The following is a 19,797-nucleotide window of genomic DNA, read 5'->3' on the forward strand; positions in this document are numbered from 1 at the left end:
TTTTATGGTGCGAATGGTGCCATCAAACATTTTTATTTTGATAATACCGACCCCAGCGATTTTCAAGGCATGATCATTTCCCATGAATACAGGTCCTCCCGAGACTGGTTCATAATGATCAAATCATTTTCTCCGAGACGTCATATTCCACGTCGCTCATGAATCCATAATCCATGTGTCACAAAATTTGTGTCTGCCTTCTGCAACTGTTGCTGTTTCGCTGAATAATATTTCACCACTGAGAACTTTTTTCGATACTCGTACACTCTTTCTTGAAAAGCCTTTTACCGCCACATTTAAAGCATTAAATATTTTTCTTCTTACTTCTCGACTTTGATCTACCTCGTCTTTGGCTCCCACTGGAGTCATGGTCCATAAATCTTCCTCTTATCATCGGCAAAGTCTCTGCCTGCTTCGAAGTTGCCAACCTATCTTCCTTATTCTTACGTCGGCTTTTGTCTCCGAGAATCGCAGTTAAGACATCGTCGAATTTTAGAAAGCCCATAAGAATATTGTTGTTATGTTGATGATAAGTTGATCATATTAATCTGGTAGACCTTGAAGTAGAAGCTTCATGCGTTTATTTTCCTATATTTTATGCCCCAAGAAGTGGGTTGAGCAAATAGAGTATTGTGTATGTTGATATGGTCGGTCATCGATGAGGATTCAATAATCCAAAAAGTATAAAGCCTTCTCTTTAGGAAAATCATGGTGTGTAGCGAATTAACCTTGTACATCTTTGTCAGAGTATCACATATAACTTTTACTGTTTTTATCTCAGAGATACTTGCCAATATTTTGTATGTTACTGCCAAGTGTAGATTGACAACAACATTATCATTCATCTCATTCCACTTTCCATCGTCCGTCATTTCCACTGGTCTATCTCCAATAGCCGCCAAGAAATTCTCTTTTCTTAAAAATGCTTGTATCTTTATTTTCCACAACATAAAATTGCTTACATTGAACTTTGTTATCTCGTACCTGCCCGTCATTATGTTTACAACAATTTTAGTAGACTGGACAAAATAATCTTGTCTTAATAAAAAAAGTCTCAAAAAAAATTTTCTGATGTGGAAGATCAGTCTAGGCTGCAACCACAGAGTATACTCAGAATTTTAAGAAATTTTAAACAAGACTCTGATACCACTTGTTGGTCCCACGTGCGGCAATTTGAGATAATAAATATGAAAATAAAGAATAAACTGGACACCGAGATTTACGTGAAAAACCCCTAAAAATCATTAGGGTAAAAACCACGAGTAAGATAAAAAGAATTCCACTATAATATTTTACGGTGTACAACAACTTACAGTGTTTTCAAAGAGAACACACTCTCTCTTAATACAGGAGAACAAACACCTCACAAATATTATAGAACTAAGCACTTAAATACTATAAGATAAGAGAAAACTCAAAGAAGAGATGATTTCAGAATGAAGGGAGGGAGCTCTGTTTATAGGAATTTTCGTCTGTGTGCTCGTCTGAATTTTCCAGTCAATTTTGCCTACTGTGGTAAAACGTGTTCAAAGTATTTGTTCCCACCTCATTTAATGACCCAATTACCGACATCATTATTTTGCCGACATTTTTCTTCCTTGTCGGGGATGGAGACCTTGACGAAGAGCTCTGAATGGATTAAAATGCGCATGAGACGATCCACACCGTGGGATTTTTGTCGTTGATTGGGAGTGCATGGATTAATCCAATGAGGGTGATTGGTTTGCCATGTTGGTGGACAATATCAAATAAGCCAAGTTGAATTGCACATTTATGAAATTGAAAATTTGATTCCACACATGACCATGAGCATTAAGGAGTTGCTCAGACGAAGACGCCTTGTCAGGGAAGGCCATTTCTTGATATTGGAAATCAAAATTTGATCTTTATCCAAGATTGTATATAGAATCGGAGCCAAAGAAGATAATGTTCTTTTATACCCGCGGCCGGAAAAAGACAAGATAGGATGATACAAGCATACATAATCCATGTAACATTGATGATTTTTTACATGCATGCATGTCGTGTGATCCATGGTTGCATATTAATATAAATATTCAAAATTTATGGATTTTAATTCATTCTTATTTTATAATTCGAGAGTTAAATTAGTGGTTGGGGAAAATTAAGGTCGCTTGTATAGAATTAACGATCTACTAAGTACTAAGCCATTAATAAACTAAGGTATGGTATAGTGCTATGGACGAACGAATCTTGAATTATAATTTCATACTCATCCATTAATGTTTATATCGTTTTTTTTTTGGATTATTAGTCCACATATATAATATGACACGTGATTAATTAGTGTTTGTGTCGAATGATACAACATGTTTTTCTGGTCGTGACTATTCTACACATTAAAAGGAAACGAAAACAATACTACAAACATATATGATCTCCATATATATATATATTAACCGTCTGTTTGCACAATTTTCTTAAATGTGAGGTGTACTATCGATTTTTCCTTTTACTTAGTTTTTGGAGGAGTTATTCTCAACTCTCCTTTTTATCATTTGATCATGTGTCACTGAACATATACACATTATTTGGGCTAAAATAAATTTAGACCAAATAATTCAACACTATATGTGCTTAGATAAATCTATTTGATATTCGAACAAGTGGGAAAAGTTTGCACATATCAAAAAAGTTTGGGTAGAGCTAGAATCAAATCATTGACTACATTTTAAAAGTTTTTGGATTTTATATTACTTTTTAAAATTTAGTTCACCACACTCTCTAAAATATTTAAAAGATTACAATTTTTTTTTATATAATATTATATTTTTAAACTTTTTAATGAAGAATGTCATTGTAAATTTTTGCTATGTTGAAAGTTTATACATCAATAATAATATTATTATTATTATTATTATTATTATTATTATTATTATTTAATTAGAACTTTAGTATAAATATTTTTTAAAACATTAAAATTTTTCTATTATTTTTTTAGTAACAGTTTCATTCAATAAATATATCAAATACAATGATAAATAATTCAATTTGATACGATAAATAATTCAATTTGACAGAATGCTTGTTATACATATTTGAATATAAACTCAAGTGGTATAAAAAAATGATATAATAATTAAATATATTCATTATATCAATAATTTTAAATAATTATTTAAACAATCATACTTACTAATTTTAGAAGCATTTTAATACTCCGCATGGTGAGATACTAGTTATAACTAAAAACTAAGTTCTATTTGGGCGACGATGACAAAAATTAATTGTAGTGAGATTAAAGAAAACCGATGATAAACAAAAGTACGAGATAAGTTTCCCTTTAACAATAATACAAATAATTATTTTTCAAAATTATAGAAAAATCTCAATTAACGATCTCAGTCCCAAGCAAGGAGTGAACTTGTAGCTCGTGAAACCAGCCGCCGAAAAGAGTTCTCTCCATTGTGCCTCCGTTCTCTCTTTTCCAGTTAGTAAAGTCATCATCAACATATCAAAGAAGACCTGAGTTTCAGTTGCTTCGTGTTCTTTCATCTTCTCATCCTCCGTCACAACCATATCAACTATTATCACTTTTCCTCCATTTTCTTTCTTGGGAATTGCTTCTTTGCATTTCAGCAATATTTTAATGCACTCTTCATCACTCCAATCGTGCAATATCCACTGCATCATCATGTCAATTAATTAGTTCTTAATTTAAAATTTCAAGGTTGTTAAAAAAATCGGTTTCTTGTTTAATGCAACATGTCCACTACACCATCATGTCAATTAATTGGTTTTTAATTTACAATCTGAGGGTTGCTTGAAAAAACAAAAATGGTTTACTTGCATAATATATTGAACAAGACGTTTTTTAAGTGGAAATAAATTTTTATTGGTCAACTTGTACAATTTTGATTTTAATTCATTAAGGAGTTTGGTTATGGTGCACTAAATTTTAATTTCCTACCGAGGGTTGCTTGAAAAAACAAAAGTTATCGCGTCAAGGTCATCGGGTGTAATAATCTATCGAGTATGTTAAGATTTGGGTGGATTTATCAAGTAGATAGATATACAATAGTTTTTGGGTTTTTTTTTAAAAATAATTTAATTTTAAAATTTTTTTTCAAAAATAATGTAAAAAAAAAAACATTTTCAAAACTACTGCTCACGTGGAGCAGTGTCCGCGCTTCGTAAACACAGACGCTGGTCCACGTAAGCGACGGAATATTTTAGCGACGGAATATATATAAAAACCGTCGCTAATTAGCGACGGTTTCTTAAACCGTCGGTAAAATTGAATCAACGATGGACTATAAACCGTCGCTGTAAGGAATCAGCGACAGTTCAAAAACCATCGCTGATTAGCGACGGTTTTTGAAGCGTCGCTAAATGCCAAAATACATGCCCTTCACACGCCACGCATAATTGTATCAACACGCACCTGTACGCCTCGGATAATGTTGAACTTTCAATGGATTGCAACTTTGCAGCGTGCAATATACGCTGCAAAAAGCCATTTTTGTTGTAGTGAAGACAGAGAAAAAAACAAACAAGAAATTCATCAAGACTGGGATATCTCAATTGAATGTTGTTCGTTTTCCTCAACATCATTATGTGGTCGAATGTCATGTATAAGATGCTGCGGACCAACATTAAGCAAATTTGTAAAAATGTGTATGTTCGACCAAGACGGAGTCTTAAAATCCTGCTGACCAGACAAACCAAAGTCAGTCATCCCTGAATCACTGAAAAAACTAGGTTGAATAGTAGAGGTTCCTGAAAAACCTTATTTTTTGATGAACTTTTTCTCTCTTTTTTTCTCTATCTTCACTACAACAAAAATAGCTTTTCGCAGCGTATATTGCACGCTGCAAAGTTGCAAGCAGTTGAAAGTTCAAGATTATTCGCAGCGTACATGTCCATGCTGTTGATACAATTATATGTGTTGTAGGTATTTCGGCATTTAGCGAAAGTTCATAAACCGTCGCTAATCAGCGACGGTTTATTCCTTACAGCGACGTTTTTAACCGTTGTTAAAAGTAGCGACGGTTTATGACGGTTTATAAACCGTCGCTGATTCAATTTTAGCGACGGTTTTGGAACTGTCGCTGATTCTTTATAAACCGTCGCTAAAAGTAGCGACGGTTTATAATCCGTCGCTGATTCAATTTTACCGACGGTTTAAGAAACAGTCGCTAATTAGCGACAGTTTTATATATATTCCGTCGCTAAAATATTCCGTCGCTTACGTGGACCAGCGTCCGCGCTTACGAAGCGCGGACACTGCTCCACATGAGCAGCATCCGCGCTCCGTAAGCGCGGATTACATTAGTTTTGAAAATGTTTTTTTTTTTACATTATTTAAAAAAAAAATTTAAAATTAAATTATTTTTAAAAAATACCCATAGTTTTTACATAAATCAGTTGGATTTTGGAACCATACCTTGAGGAATACAGCCTCAGCGGGAGGAACAAAATCAAACATGTCTCCTCCAACAAAGGTCAACAAGTTATCCGTCCCTTCCAAGCCCGCAACAACATGAGGAAGATCCAGCACAATACACTTCAACCCAGGGAACGCATCACCAATAACCTTAGCCACGGTCCCTGTGCCTCCCCCGACGTCTACAATAGATTTTAAACCTTCAAAAACATGCTTGCAATCTCTAGTAATAATGCTAGCGACAAAATGTGCATCGCTAGCCATTCCTTCATTAAAGAACCGATTCAACCGCGGCTCGTGCCCTGCAAGCTCCCAAAACGGCTTGCCATGAGTACTGGCGAATGGCGTGGGAGTGTCGTTTTGAAACCACTCTCCCACATGATGCCATGGATCTATTAGAAGCGGGTCGAGTTGGGCTAGGGCAAATGGTGCTACGCTCGAGGGATCATCTTTCAAGAGGAGACGAGAGGCCGGTGTTAGCCAGTAACCCTCTTTTTCTTCCTTGTCGGGGATGGAGACCTTCACGAAGAGCTCTGAATGGATTAAAATGCGCATGAGACGATCCACACCGTGGGATTTTTGTCTGTTGATTGGGAGTGCATGTATTAATTCAGTGAGGGTGATTGGTTTGCCATGTTTGTGGACAACATCAAATAAGCCAAGTTGGATTGCACATTTCAGAGACATGGAGTTTATGAAATTGAAAATTTGATTCCACACATGACCATGAGCATTAAGGAGTTGCTCAGACGAAGACGCCTTGTCAGGGAAGGCCATTTCTTGAAAATGGTAATCAAAATTTGATGACTTTATCCAAGATTGTATAATGAATCAGAGGCAGAGAAGATAATGTTCTTTTATATCCACGGCCGGAAAAAGACAAGATAGGATGATTCAAGCATATATAATCTATATATCATTGATGATTTTTTACATGCATGTCGTGTGATCCATGGTTACATATGTACGTATTTATAGAGAGTGGCGGAGCCAGAAATTTGGTCTGCCCGAGTTACAATTTTAAACTTCAGAATTTTTTAATATTTTAAATTGATTTACCCAGGATAATATCATATTATTCCAAAATTATATAAAATTTACATATACATTTTTTTAAAAAAAATTAGCCCGGGTAAACAAGCATGTAGCGTTAAAAAAATGAGCCCGGGTAAACAAGCATGTGGCTCCGCCACTGTTTATAAATGTGTGAATGATGGAAAAGTTTTTCAATTGTGAACGAACATAATTATCCTTCACATATTTATTTGTTTTTATTATCAAGTAAAATACGTGGTAATTTCATATTTAGTCTATTAATTAATAATTAATACTAATTAATCATATTTTAAGATTATAGTTTTGTGGTTTTGACTTTTCTTCATTGTATTTCTTTCATTATAATATTTAATTATGTCATATTTCATTCTATTTCATTTTTAAAAAAAATTTATTTTATTCTATATCTATGTACATATAAAAGTGTGGATAATAAAATAGTTTTCCAATTGCGAACAGACAAAATTGTCCTTCACATGTTTATTTATTTCCATTATCAAGTAACATGTGTGGTAATTTCACATTTAATCTATTAATTAATAATTAATACTAATTAACCATATTTTATTGTTATGGTTTTGTGCTTTTGACTTTTTTTCATTATAATATTTAATTATGTTATATTTCATTTTTTTAAAAAAAATATTTCATTATATATCTATACATATTATAAAAGTGTGAACCAAGGTCAAAGTTTTTCTATTGTGTATTATAAACTTTGTCCTTAGTTTGTACATACAAGAGAAATTTAGTAAGGATATTTTTGCGAAATCAGTTATTATGATCAGGACAAAATTGTCAAACTACATTTATGCTAGATAATGATCAAGTTGCCAAGAAAGCTGAAACTCTAAAATTATTTGATTTTTATTTTCTTGTAGATGAATTGAACAAACTTTTTCACAAAAAATATTAATTTGAAAAGATTGAGATACCAAAATATATTGGTTTTATTTTTTTTATAGATGAAGTGAAAATGATTTTTTCACAAAAAACTTAATTTGTAGTTTTTTCACAAAAAATTTAATTTGCACAAGATTAATTACCAAAATTCTTTGGTTTTATTTGCTTGTAAATAAAGTGAAAATATTTTTTTCACAAAAAAACTTAATTTTTATAAAGAAATGATGTTAAATCGTTTTGTCCATTTTGAGAAGAAATGTATATTCTTGTCTATTTGATGCCTCTACAGGTCTTCACACAAATTACGTTTTTTTTAGAAATTTTTTTTCGTTTAATCTACAAACAAATAAAATCAAAGAATTTTGTTATTTCAATCTTCTACAAATTATGTTTCTTTTTTGTAAAAAATCTTTTAACTTAATCTACAAGCAAAAAAAACAAATGAATTTTGGTTATTTCATCATCTAGACAACTGAAAAATATGATTTAATTAATATGATATTAATTTATCAAAAAGTGTTCAACTCTTAGTGATATAACATATTTATGCAATATATTATTTAAATACGAAATTCAGAATTACGATCAACATATTTTTTTTATATTTCATACTATATTATTGGAAGTATTAAATTTTTATATATTAATTTTTTTTTGAGAAACTTCTTGCATATATAAACTCATTCAAAAGATTACAGATTTACAAAATAAAACAAATCATATTCAATTTAATATTTTGTGAAAAATATATGTTCATTTCATCTATAAGCAAATAAAAACCAAATAATTTTGACCTTTCTTATTATCAATCATAAGGAGAAATATTGAGTAATACTAATGAATAATTTTTGCAAAGATTTATTCAGAATAATTTTAAAATTTTACCTTCAAAGATATGTCATTTCAGATTACATAAAGCTATAATTGATTTGCTTATATCTATCTTTTATAAAAATACATTTTCGTCAATTGTAAGATCATCAAATAAGTAATTGTTATAGTTTCTAACCTTTACAAAGACGAAAAATGGTTAAAATTAGTAAAGCTATATGTATTCAATCATATATTGTTAACTTTTAAAAATAAACTAAGGCTTTGAAAAATATTAGTTGGGTTTTTATTTATAAAAAATATAGATAGAATAAATACTCACGAAATATTTATAAGGTCATCTTTCTTCTATATCCGATAATGCTTCGTATCATTTTGTGAAATGTAATTAACCGTCAAACCATCTTCATAACACCTACCCACATGATTTAATTATTTGGCATCATTATTTTAATTCGTAGTTATAAATTAAATAATCTCAATTAATATAAAATAAAGGATATTTAACATCATGTCCTTACACAAATTATGTTTTTTTTTTTTGGAAAAAATTCAATATATTTACATCCAAATAAAACAAAAGAATTTTGGTATTTCAATATTGTACAAATTAATTGTTTTGGGAAAAAATTATTTCATTTCATCTATAAACAAATAAAACCAATGAATTTTTGTTTTCAATATTCTCAAATTAATATTTTGTGGGAAAAAATATGTTCAATTCATCTACAAGAAAATAAAATCCAAAGAATTTTGGAGTTTCAGTCTTCTTAGCAACTTGATCCTTACTTAACATATGTAAGTAGAATTGATATCATAATAATAATTAAAATTAAATTTGAGAGAAGAAAAAATTATAATACATAGCGTTGACCACTTATTTTACCACGTGCTACTGATTTATGAAAAATAAAAATATAATATAGATAATATATTCTAAATCTTAAATTAAATTATTGATTTCAAATTCATGGATTAGAATTATAATTTTATTGTTAACAATGAAACAATATATCAAATATTGAATANATTTTGTGGGAAAAAATATGTTCAATTCATCTACAAGAAAATAAAATCCAAAGAATTTTGGAGTTTCAGTCTTCTTAGCAACTTGATCCTTACTTAACATATGTAAGTAGAATTGATATCATAATAATAATTAAAATTAAATTTGAGAGAAGAAAAAATTATAATACATAGCGTTGACCACTTATTTTACCACGTGCTACTGATTTATGAAAAATAAAAATATAATATAGATAATATATTCTAAATCTTAAATTAAATTATTGATTTCAAATTCATGGATTAGAATTATAATTTTATTGTTAACAATGAAACAATATATCAAATATTGAATATACACATGACTTATTTACATATTATTATTTATATAAAGTAGAATGAATTTCAAATTACATCATTATTGGGTGGACTTGAAATTTATCATAAGTAACATGAAATACTACTATATACACATGAAATGAGTAGATTTGAAGTTTACGATGTCACTTCACTAAATAACAAAAATACATTTGAATGTATTGAAATCATTCCATTCAAGAATAACCTGATTTATAACACAAAATTTTTAAACAAATATGTGGGGCCCTTAACTTCTAATCGTTATTACAATGCCATTTGATTAGGGTTAATTAATTACAGCGGAAAACGAGTTTAAATTTTCTTTACAATGAGCCCAAAACATGTCAACTCTAATTATAATACTAAAAATAGTATATAATATAGTCTCTTCTTAACATGTTACAATATAAAACAAGCACACACATAATCCAGACCAAATACATACAAACAAACTCATATCCTCGGGACATACCCGGTATATAGATACATATACATATATACTGGAAAAGACCACAAAACCTCAAATCAACCATGACTCCCTCCAGAAGTACCATCTCCGGTCTCTTGGTAACCTGAAGTACCTGTCATTGTCAACATACAAAGACAACAACAGCCCCCTCTGGGGTGTGCAAAGCTCAGTCTGAACCAACCGCAATATATACCACAAATATCTAAACAATGATATATGATATGCAATGCATGTATGTCGTGGAGATATCAGGTCAAATGCCCATCCACTGAGCACATGTCAGAATCAATCGAATCGCTATCAAATCAATGCTCGAGCTGGCACACCGGCCTCAATCAGGGATACTCGTATGATAGCGTCGACAAAGCGCCATCAAAGCCCAAATCTCAATCAATCATCGGGGCCACTAATGTCTATGTTTTAAGGGCCACATAATGCCAAACATAGCATCGTGTTCACAAACTCCAGAATCAAATCCAATCATATCAGGGTATCCAAAGATCATAGCTCAATACGCATGTCATGTATGCCACATAAACTCAACAAATAAGGCATATAGACATGTATTCTCAATCCAATCAATCAAACATATATCATATAATACAGATACATGTCGTATGTTACCAGGTCGCAACATACCTCAATTCTTCGTCTTCAGTCAATATAGCGTGATCCACAATTAGGATTTGAATATTGACACTCAATCTACATAGCCAAAATATTCCTTTCAATCCATGAATTCATTCAAGTTGCAACTCTATTAGCGTATAAGTCATTGTACGCTATTCAGTTTGAAATTTAAATTATTAGGAGAATTATCATATAATAAATCCTAATAATTACTTATATCTCATCAATAATATTTATCTAGTCATGTCCAATGAAGATTTAAAGTTTCAAAATTATTTTTACACTTCACAAATTCATATTAAATTGAAATCTTGATATAATTTAATTTCAACTGTGTACGTCAATTTTTTCATCAACGATTTTAGCGCATATAGTGAAATCAAATGCATATACATGCTATTCTATCAATTCATTAAATAAAGATGTCAAATCTAAGAGAAATTACCTAAAAAAGACGTTCTCAACACGAAGATTTCGAATATATAATTTATTCTGAGTTAAAACAACAAGTCAATATACTTTTGAGGGTTAGAACTTGAAGCCTCTCTGTTCCTCCTTTTCTTTCTCGCTTCGTTCTCGTTTCTTCTTTACTTTCGTTTCTCTTCTTTAATTTAAATTAACTCACCACCTTTTCTTTCCTTTAGTTGCTTACACGTATATGCCTCATGCAGTGAACAACCACTTATTTGTGTTAAGGAACAAGTTGGATGCATTCTCCAATGAGAAAAAGGCACGCACAGGTAGTAACCAAATCATGATATTCTCATCTTATTCGTGATGACAATATTGCCCTTAAAATTAAATCAATTATTTTTCACTTTATTTACACAAGTGCCATCAAATTTAATTGAGTATTTTTCTATTAATTTACACAATTGCCATAAACACTTTAATGCAATATTTTCAAATCTATTTCCCATAGTCGACATAATTAACGTTAATCAAATCACGGGGTCTTACAAAATATCTTTTGCACTCATTTTATAATACTTGTTGTACAAATTATATTACATTGAATTTCCTACGGATAATGTTAAAAGAACAACTAATATATCATATTGCGATATTTACAACAATTATATCGTGAGATTTTGTTATTGTCTAATGAGATCTTATATTTAATTTATAATGAGATTTTGATAAATAAAATTTTTGTAAAGATTTTTTTGTGTGGTAAGAATTATTGTACAAATTTGGTTGTACATGTAACATACTCATTTTCTATTGACTAAAATAATATGAAAATCATTAATATATAATTTTCTGTAAATTAATCTCTTCCGATCTCATTTCTTCAACAACAATTAATGACAACATAAATGTATTTTCACGTGCGTCGCTGGTGTTTTTACCTAGTACATATAAATGTGTGGATGATGGAAAAATTTTCCAATTTCTCATTTAGTCTATTAATTAATAATTAATTAACTATATTTTATGTTTATGATTTTGTGCTTTTGATTTTTCTTCCTTGTCTTTCTTACATTATAGTATTTAATTATGTCATATTTCATTCTATTTATTTTTAAAAAAAAATTATTTCATTCTATATACATATAAATGTGTGGATAATAGAAAATTTTTTCAATTGTAAACGAACGTGATAAATAAAGTTGGATTATGTTTTTATTTTAGTTTGTATATAACAAATAAGTCATCTTCATGTTCTTAAATGTTTGAGCTATTATTTAAAAAAAAACATACTATTAAATTTACTTAATATTAGTCAATTATTTTTCCCATTTTAATAATTTTCTTAGACTTTCATTTAAATTCTAAATTAAATTAATTACGTTATTTATTGAGCTAAAAGTGTTGATGATAGAAAATTTTTCTAATTGTGAACGGACATAATTACTCTTTACATGTTTGCTTATTCTATTATCGAGTAACATATGTGGCAATTTCATATTTAGTATGTTAACTAATAATTAATACTAATTAACCATATTTTATGGGTATGATTTTGTGCTTTTGACTTTTTTTTTCTTATCTTTCTTTCATTATAATATTTAATTATTTCATTTTTTTAAAAAAATATTTCATTCTATATACATATAAATGTGTGGATGATAGAAAAATTTTACAATGTCAACGAGCGTGAGAAATAAAGTTGAATTATGTTTTTATTTTTTTGTATGTAGCAAATAAGACATCTTCATGTTCTTAAATATTTGAGCTAATTTTTATTAAATTTACTTAATATTTGTATCAATTATTTTTTCCATTTTAATAAATTTTTTGGGAATTTCAATTAAATTCTAAATTAAATTAATTACTATATTTATTAAGCTATTTCACTATCAATTGATTACATTCAATGAATTATTAAAAATAAATTTTGGTGTAATTAGATTTTAAAAAAAATTTCAAAAAATTATATATATGAAGGACTCATGATAAAGTATATTGATGATTTGAATGGAGAGTAATCCAAATGAATTCTAAATTAAATATACTGGCAAATAAAAAACAAAAAAAAATTTAAAATCACCATTATTAATTTTGAATTAAATAAAACGAATTGAAAATAAATTTATATTTAATCAAATTTTTTAAATTTATTTTGTGAAACTATTAATTTCTAAATGCACGAACAAATATAAAATTTTATAACTCAAAATTTAGTTGTGAATTTAATTATTATTAATAAAAAATTGCTAAATTTGAATAAGAAGTACATATAAAAGTGTGAACAAATGAAGCGTTCATCCACATAAATTAGATGATATGATACTATAAAGATATTGTTGTAAAGCTGCTAAAATGAGAAAGAGATATTGTTGTATTAATAGGTCTCTTGTGAGACGGTCTCACGAATCTTTATCTATGAGACAGGTCAAACTTACCGATATTCACAATAAAAAGTAATACTCTTAGTATAAAAAGTAATATTTTTTCACGGATGACCCAAATAAAAGATCCGTCTCACAAAATATGACCCGTGAGACCGTCTCACACAAGTTTTTGCCTTATTGTATGAAGACTAAAGTTTTGTATAGATAATCACTTGAAGCTTGTATTGACAATTGCTTAAAGTGCCTTTGATCGGAAAAGTCAATGAGATAAAAGTACTATTTTTTTTAAAAAAAAGTGTTTTTTTAATGGATTTTTTTTTTACAAAAATTAATTAAAAAACACTTAGAAGGGCTTTTAAAAAGCCATAGTTTTTTACGTTTGAGCTTTTGATTCTACTTCTATTTAAAAATAAAATAATTTTTTTTTTCATATTTATCCAAACGTCAAAATGATTTTAGATTGTTTTTATAATAAAAACACTTTAAAAAAATTGAAATTATTTAAACTACAACTTTGTATTCTAACTTGTTAGTCTCCTTAAACTCTAAATAGATTTATTTTGTGATACATGTATTTACGTTTTCCACGTGAAATGCACAATTTACAAAAATACCATTTAAGAATGCTCATGAGATGTAAATGCATGTAATTTTGTGTCATGCAATTTGGTTTTATAATTTTTTAAGGAAAATATAGAAGCTAATTAAATAGTTATTAACCTCGTTGGGACACATTTACAATCTACAATTTTCATCGTTGAACCAAAATTTATAAAAAAAAATATATAAAACTAGTTTAAAAATTACAGCTTTAGCTATATGTAAGATCCATAATATGGATATCATCGTCCACATCCGAAAGTCATGTGTTTTGAAGAAGCTTGTACATTTCAAGAAGGATTTTGATGGATCAAGAAAGAAATCAACTTCAATTGATATACTTTTAGGCATGATTGGTGTGCTGTCGTTGTGCTACCAAACTTAAATTCCTACTCTTTAAATAAAATTAGTGTAATGGTGAGTAGGGTCGAATCCACATGGAACGAGAGATTATTTCTTTCGAGGAAAAATAAATAACATGGGGGATTTATTGGATAAGAACAAACTAAAATATTAAAACTATAATTAAAAAGCAATAAAAAATAATAAAACTAAACGAGAATTAAATTACCAAACTCTAATTCAAGAGAATTTTCACTATTCAATTTTGTCACTGTTCATCGGCTAACATATTATTTATTCATGCAGTTACAAGTAATTAACCTTAGAATTATGGGGATAGCCGCTAAAATCCTTGTGTTTTCCTAATTTAATTGACCAAACCCAGCATCTAGTCAAAACTTATCAATAACTAACTGGGCAAGATAGCGTTCTATATTAATTAATAATAGCATTTTCGTTTTGTGAAAACAGTTAATCCTAAAATCTAACAACCGAGATTGCTGCAATTGATAGATCGAGTTTCGTTGATTTAATTAGATTAAATATGTTATGATAGCACAACACACCTAATCTATCGCTACTCGTGTACCAATCGTTCATGACAATTACGGATCACCGAATTCATGGATAGCAATAGAAAATTATATATCAAATTAAATATTTTTTGAAATTTATTTATTTATTTTTTAAATTTTTGATAGAAAAATAATATATGATTTTTAATATTTTTTTCTATTATTTTTTTAGTAATAGTTTCATTCAATCAATATATCAAATACAATGATAAATAATTCAATTTGACATCATGCTTATTATACATATTTGAATTTAAAAAATTATATAATAATTAAATATATTCATTATATCAATAATTTTAAATAATTATTTAAACAATCATACTTGCTAATTTTATAAGTATTTTAATATTCCGCACGGTGAGATACTAATTATAAGTAAAAACTAAGTTCTATTGAGCTACGATGCCAAGAATTAATTGCAGTGAAATTAAAGAAAACCAACGACGTTAAACCAAAGTACGAGATAAGTTTCTCTTTATCGATAATACAAATAATTATTTTTCAAAATTATGGAAAAATCTCAATTAACGATCTCAGTCCCAAGCAAGGAGTAAACTTGTAGCTCGTGAAACCAGCTGCCAAAAAGAGTTCTCTCCATTGCGTCTCCTTTCTCTCTTTTCCGGTGACCAAAGTCATCATCAACATATCAAAAAATAAATGAGTTTCAGTGACTTCGTGCTCTTTCATCATCTCATCTTCCGTCACAACCATATCAACTATTATCACTTTTCCTCCATTTTCTTTCTTGGGAATTGCTTCTTTGCATTTCAGCAATATTTTAATGCACTCTTCATCACTCCAATCGTGCAATATCCACTGCATCATCATGTCAATTAATTACTTCTTAATTTACAATTTCAAGTTTGTTAAAAAAATCGGTTTCTTGTTTAATGCAACATGTCCACTACACCATCATGTCAATTAATTGATTTTTAATTTACAATCTGAGGGTTGCTTGAAAAAAGAAAAATGGTTTACTTGCATAATATATTGAACAAGCCGTTTTTTAAGTGGAAATAATTTTTTTTGGTCAACTTGTACAATTTTGGTTTTAATTCATTAACTCGTTGAATTTTGGTTTTGGTACACTAAATTTTAATTTCCTATCATTTTGGCTAATTATTGATGTGAAACCAAACACATCAATATTTTTCGGTACATCAATAATTTTTAGTGTCATGTGACATATTCCGCGACACATCAACATTTTTAAGTATCACTTACAACCTAACAAATAGCATTGGAAATAGTCAGGGTTTCCAAATAGCAAGTCAATGAACCAACAACGTTATATTTCTTTTTGTTTTCAAGGATTCAGGTGTAATAATCTATCGAGTATGTTAAGATTTGGGTGGATTTATGAAGTAGATATACAATAGTTTTTACATAAATCAGTTGGATTTTGGAACCATACCTTGAGGAATACAGCCTCAGCAGGAGGAACAAAATCAAACATGTCTCCTCCAACAAAGGTCAAGTTATCCGTCCCTTCCAAGCCCGCAACAACATGAGGAAGATCCAGCACAATACACTTCAAACCAGGGAACGCATCACCAATAACCTTAGCCAGGGTCCCTGTGCCTCCCCCGACCTCTACAATAGATTTTAAACCTTCAAAAACATGCTTGCAATCTCTAGTAATAATGCTAGCCACAAAATGTGCATCACAAGCCATTCCTTCATTAAAGAACCGATTCAACCGCGGCTCGTGCCCTGCAAGCTCCCAAAACGGCTTGCCATGAGTACTGGCGAATGGCGTGGGAGTGTCGTTTTGAAACTACTCTCCCACATGATGCCATGGATCTATTAGAAGCGGGTCGAGAAGGGCTAGCGCAAATGGTGCTACGCTCGAGGGATCATCTTTCAAGAGGAGAAGAGAGGCCGGTGTTAGCCAGTAACCCTCTTTTTCTTCCTTGTCGGGGATGGAGACCTTCACGAAGAGCTCTGAATGGATTAAAATGCGCATGAGACGATCCACACCGTGGGATTTTTGTCTGTTGATTGGGGAGTGCATGGATTAATTCAGTGAGGGTGATTGGTTTGCCATGTTTGTGGACAATATCAAATAAGCCAAGTTGAATTGCACATTTCAGAGACATGGAGTTTATGTAATTGAAAATTTGATTCCACACATGACCATGAGCATTAAGGAGTTGCTCAGACGAAGACGCCTTTTCAGGGAAGGCCATTTCTTGATCATGGAAATCAAAATTTGATGGACTTTATCCAAGATTGTATATAGAATCGGAGCCGAAGAAGATAATGTTCTTTTATATATACCCGCAGCCGGAAAAAGACAAGATAGGATGATACAAGCATATATGATCCATGTATATCATTGATGATTTTTTAGATGCATGTCGTGTGATCCATGGTTGCATATTAATAATATAAATATTCAAAATTTATGGATTTGAATTTCATTCTTATTTTATAATTCGAGAGTTTAATTAGTGGTTGAGGAAAATTAAGGTCGCTTGTATGGAATTAACGATCGACTAAGCCATTAATGAAAATAAGGTATCGTTTAGTGCTATGGACGAACGAAGCTTGTATTATAATTTTATACTCATACATTAAAGTTTATATCGTTTTTTGATTATTAATCCAAATATATAATATGATACATGATAATTAGTGTTTGTGTCGCATGATACAACCTGTTTTTCTGGTCGTGACTATTCTACACATTAATGATCTCCATATATTATTAACCCTCTATTTGCACAATTTTCTTAAATGTGAGTTGTACTATGTGGTAAAAACTAAAAACACCAATTTATGTAATAAAGTAAATAATATTAAAAAAACAAATTATTATGAACTAATGATCTATTAAGCAAATACAAACCAGATTTAAAAAAAATGAAAATGGAACTTGAAGAATTAAATTTCCAATTATATCATTTGTCCATCCCTTGTTTATCTCATTATAGAATTAATAATATTTGTTTTATTTTAACAATTGGCGTGATGGGATGCATGCCAAGACCCTTATAAATTCAGACCCATATATAACACGCAAGTGGCTACACATGTACAAGTCACGGCCAACCGCGGTGAGAACGAAGGCTCTAACTGATAACATTTGTCGCGACGCGATGTTCATTGAAAAATCTATCAAAACGATGAAATTGATAGATAAATGTATTATTTTTGGTATTATATTTGGCGTTCAGTTTCATAAATATAATTTTATAAAATAAATATTTCCCTTTAATAATGGTCAATGGGTGGTATTTATAAAATAAATATTTCCCTTTAATAATGGTCAGACCATTATGAACTCATTCAAGCCCGGGGTCATGTTCTTGGTCGGGCAAGACATGGTTGAATGATACCACCCTGTTGGAGAAGCTATCTGGCCAAGCAGGGGATCCCTTGACATCCCCGGCACTTGCAACACTTTGAATTCTTCCCTGGCCAAACAAGACAGGATACCCGAGAAGATTAAGGTAAATGATCATGGACCATGTCCACCAGTAATCAAGGGGTACGTTCCCTTTCATGTTTCCAAGTCATCCGACACAGGCTCACCTTACCAGTCATCGACAAGAATCATCCATGTCGGTTCCTTCCTACTCAGACCGACAATGAGAAGATGGAAGCAGGCCCATAAGTGATGAATCGATAGATAATGCTTACATACTTGCAAACTTTGTCGAAATTTTGTTCAATCTGATGATCATGTATTGGATGTATCGCGGTATTTTTGGAGCTCTCATTGGAACATCAAGTCCAAAGGCATTTCCCTGATGTGGATGCTGATACTTTTTTTTCTTCATTATTTGGAAGATCCCTTCTAAAGCATTCAAGAGAGGTTAGAATTTTGGTTCTCAGTATTTCTGTACCTAAATTTTTATTGTTAGATATAAGGTTTAAATTGTGTCCAGTTGATGTCAACTCTCATAGCATCAACATGAGAGTTGGCATGTAATAATAGTTAACGTTATATTTTAAGTTTTGGTTGCAAGGATAGAAATAGATTTTGCAGCTGCTTAGATTCTGGAGAGGACTCTGTTTTGGAAATCATGTTATGTGATATTTGCTGTAGTAAACCCGGTTTCTGTCGATATTGTTGATCTCTTACATATATAGATTCGTGAGATCGTTGCACACGAGACTTATTCTTTATATATAAAATATAGATATAAATACTAATTGTGGATGCAACATAAACACTATACAAAAAAAATATATTAATCGGAACATATAAAATATTTGTCTATTCGAATAATTGATTTACAATTTTATTTCAGTCCATATCCGTATACCAATGAAAATCACTTTTATGGCCCCTTATTTTAATTTGGAAGAACAAAATGACAATCACCACCATAAAAGCCACCAACCTAACTATTAATTAAAGAAGACAGCTTCCTAACCCAAAAAGTAATATTTACACTTGTCTATCAATAGCATCCGGTGATATAATATACTTAATTAAGTTTAGATTAACTAATTTATTTATTTTTATTATGAAATTGCATGCCTTAATAATTATAAAGAAAAATCATTTAATTGGATGAATACTTCTATGTATATATTTTTAATTATAATCCTTTCCTACAATATCAACTTGGAAGGAAGAAAACAATCGTATATTCGTATTGAATTATGTTAGGCAAACCGTCGATTTTGCTACCCCGTAACAAATAGTTTGGTCCAATTAATTAATTTTTTTTAATTTTTTTTTAAATATTTTGCTAGTTGTGTCATATATATTTGTGTGAAATTAAAATAACTAAATTAGAAGTATAATTTTTTTATGTTTATCAAATTAGTCTTAAATAATTTTTTTAAAAAATTAATCCAGCA

The 19,797-nt window shown here is 30.0% G+C and overlaps 1 protein-coding gene and 1 pseudogene across 1 annotated transcript; both read right to left on the reverse strand.

Moving 5' to 3' along the window:
- Positions 1–3,328: 3,328 nt before the first annotated feature.
- On the reverse strand, positions 3,329–6,262 carry LOC140983204 (trans-resveratrol di-O-methyltransferase-like). The gene is made up of 2 exons (XM_073450185.1): positions 5,408–6,262; positions 3,329–3,645 (listed from the first exon to the last, which is right to left on the reverse strand). The coding sequence occupies exons 1-2, from the start codon at positions 6,182–6,184 to the stop codon at positions 3,337–3,339; spliced, it is 1,086 nt and encodes a 361-aa protein (XP_073306286.1). The 5' UTR covers positions 6,185–6,262; the 3' UTR covers positions 3,329–3,336.
- Positions 6,263–15,457: 9,195 nt separating this feature from the next.
- LOC140978095 (trans-resveratrol di-O-methyltransferase-like) lies at positions 15,458–17,218 on the reverse strand (annotated as a pseudogene).
- Positions 17,219–19,797: the final 2,579 nt, after the last annotated feature.

This window comes from Primulina huaijiensis, chromosome 1 (assembly GCF_012295235.1).
Source record: "Primulina huaijiensis isolate GDHJ02 chromosome 1, ASM1229523v2, whole genome shotgun sequence".
Taxonomy (NCBI): Eukaryota; Viridiplantae; Streptophyta; class Magnoliopsida; order Lamiales; family Gesneriaceae; genus Primulina; species Primulina huaijiensis.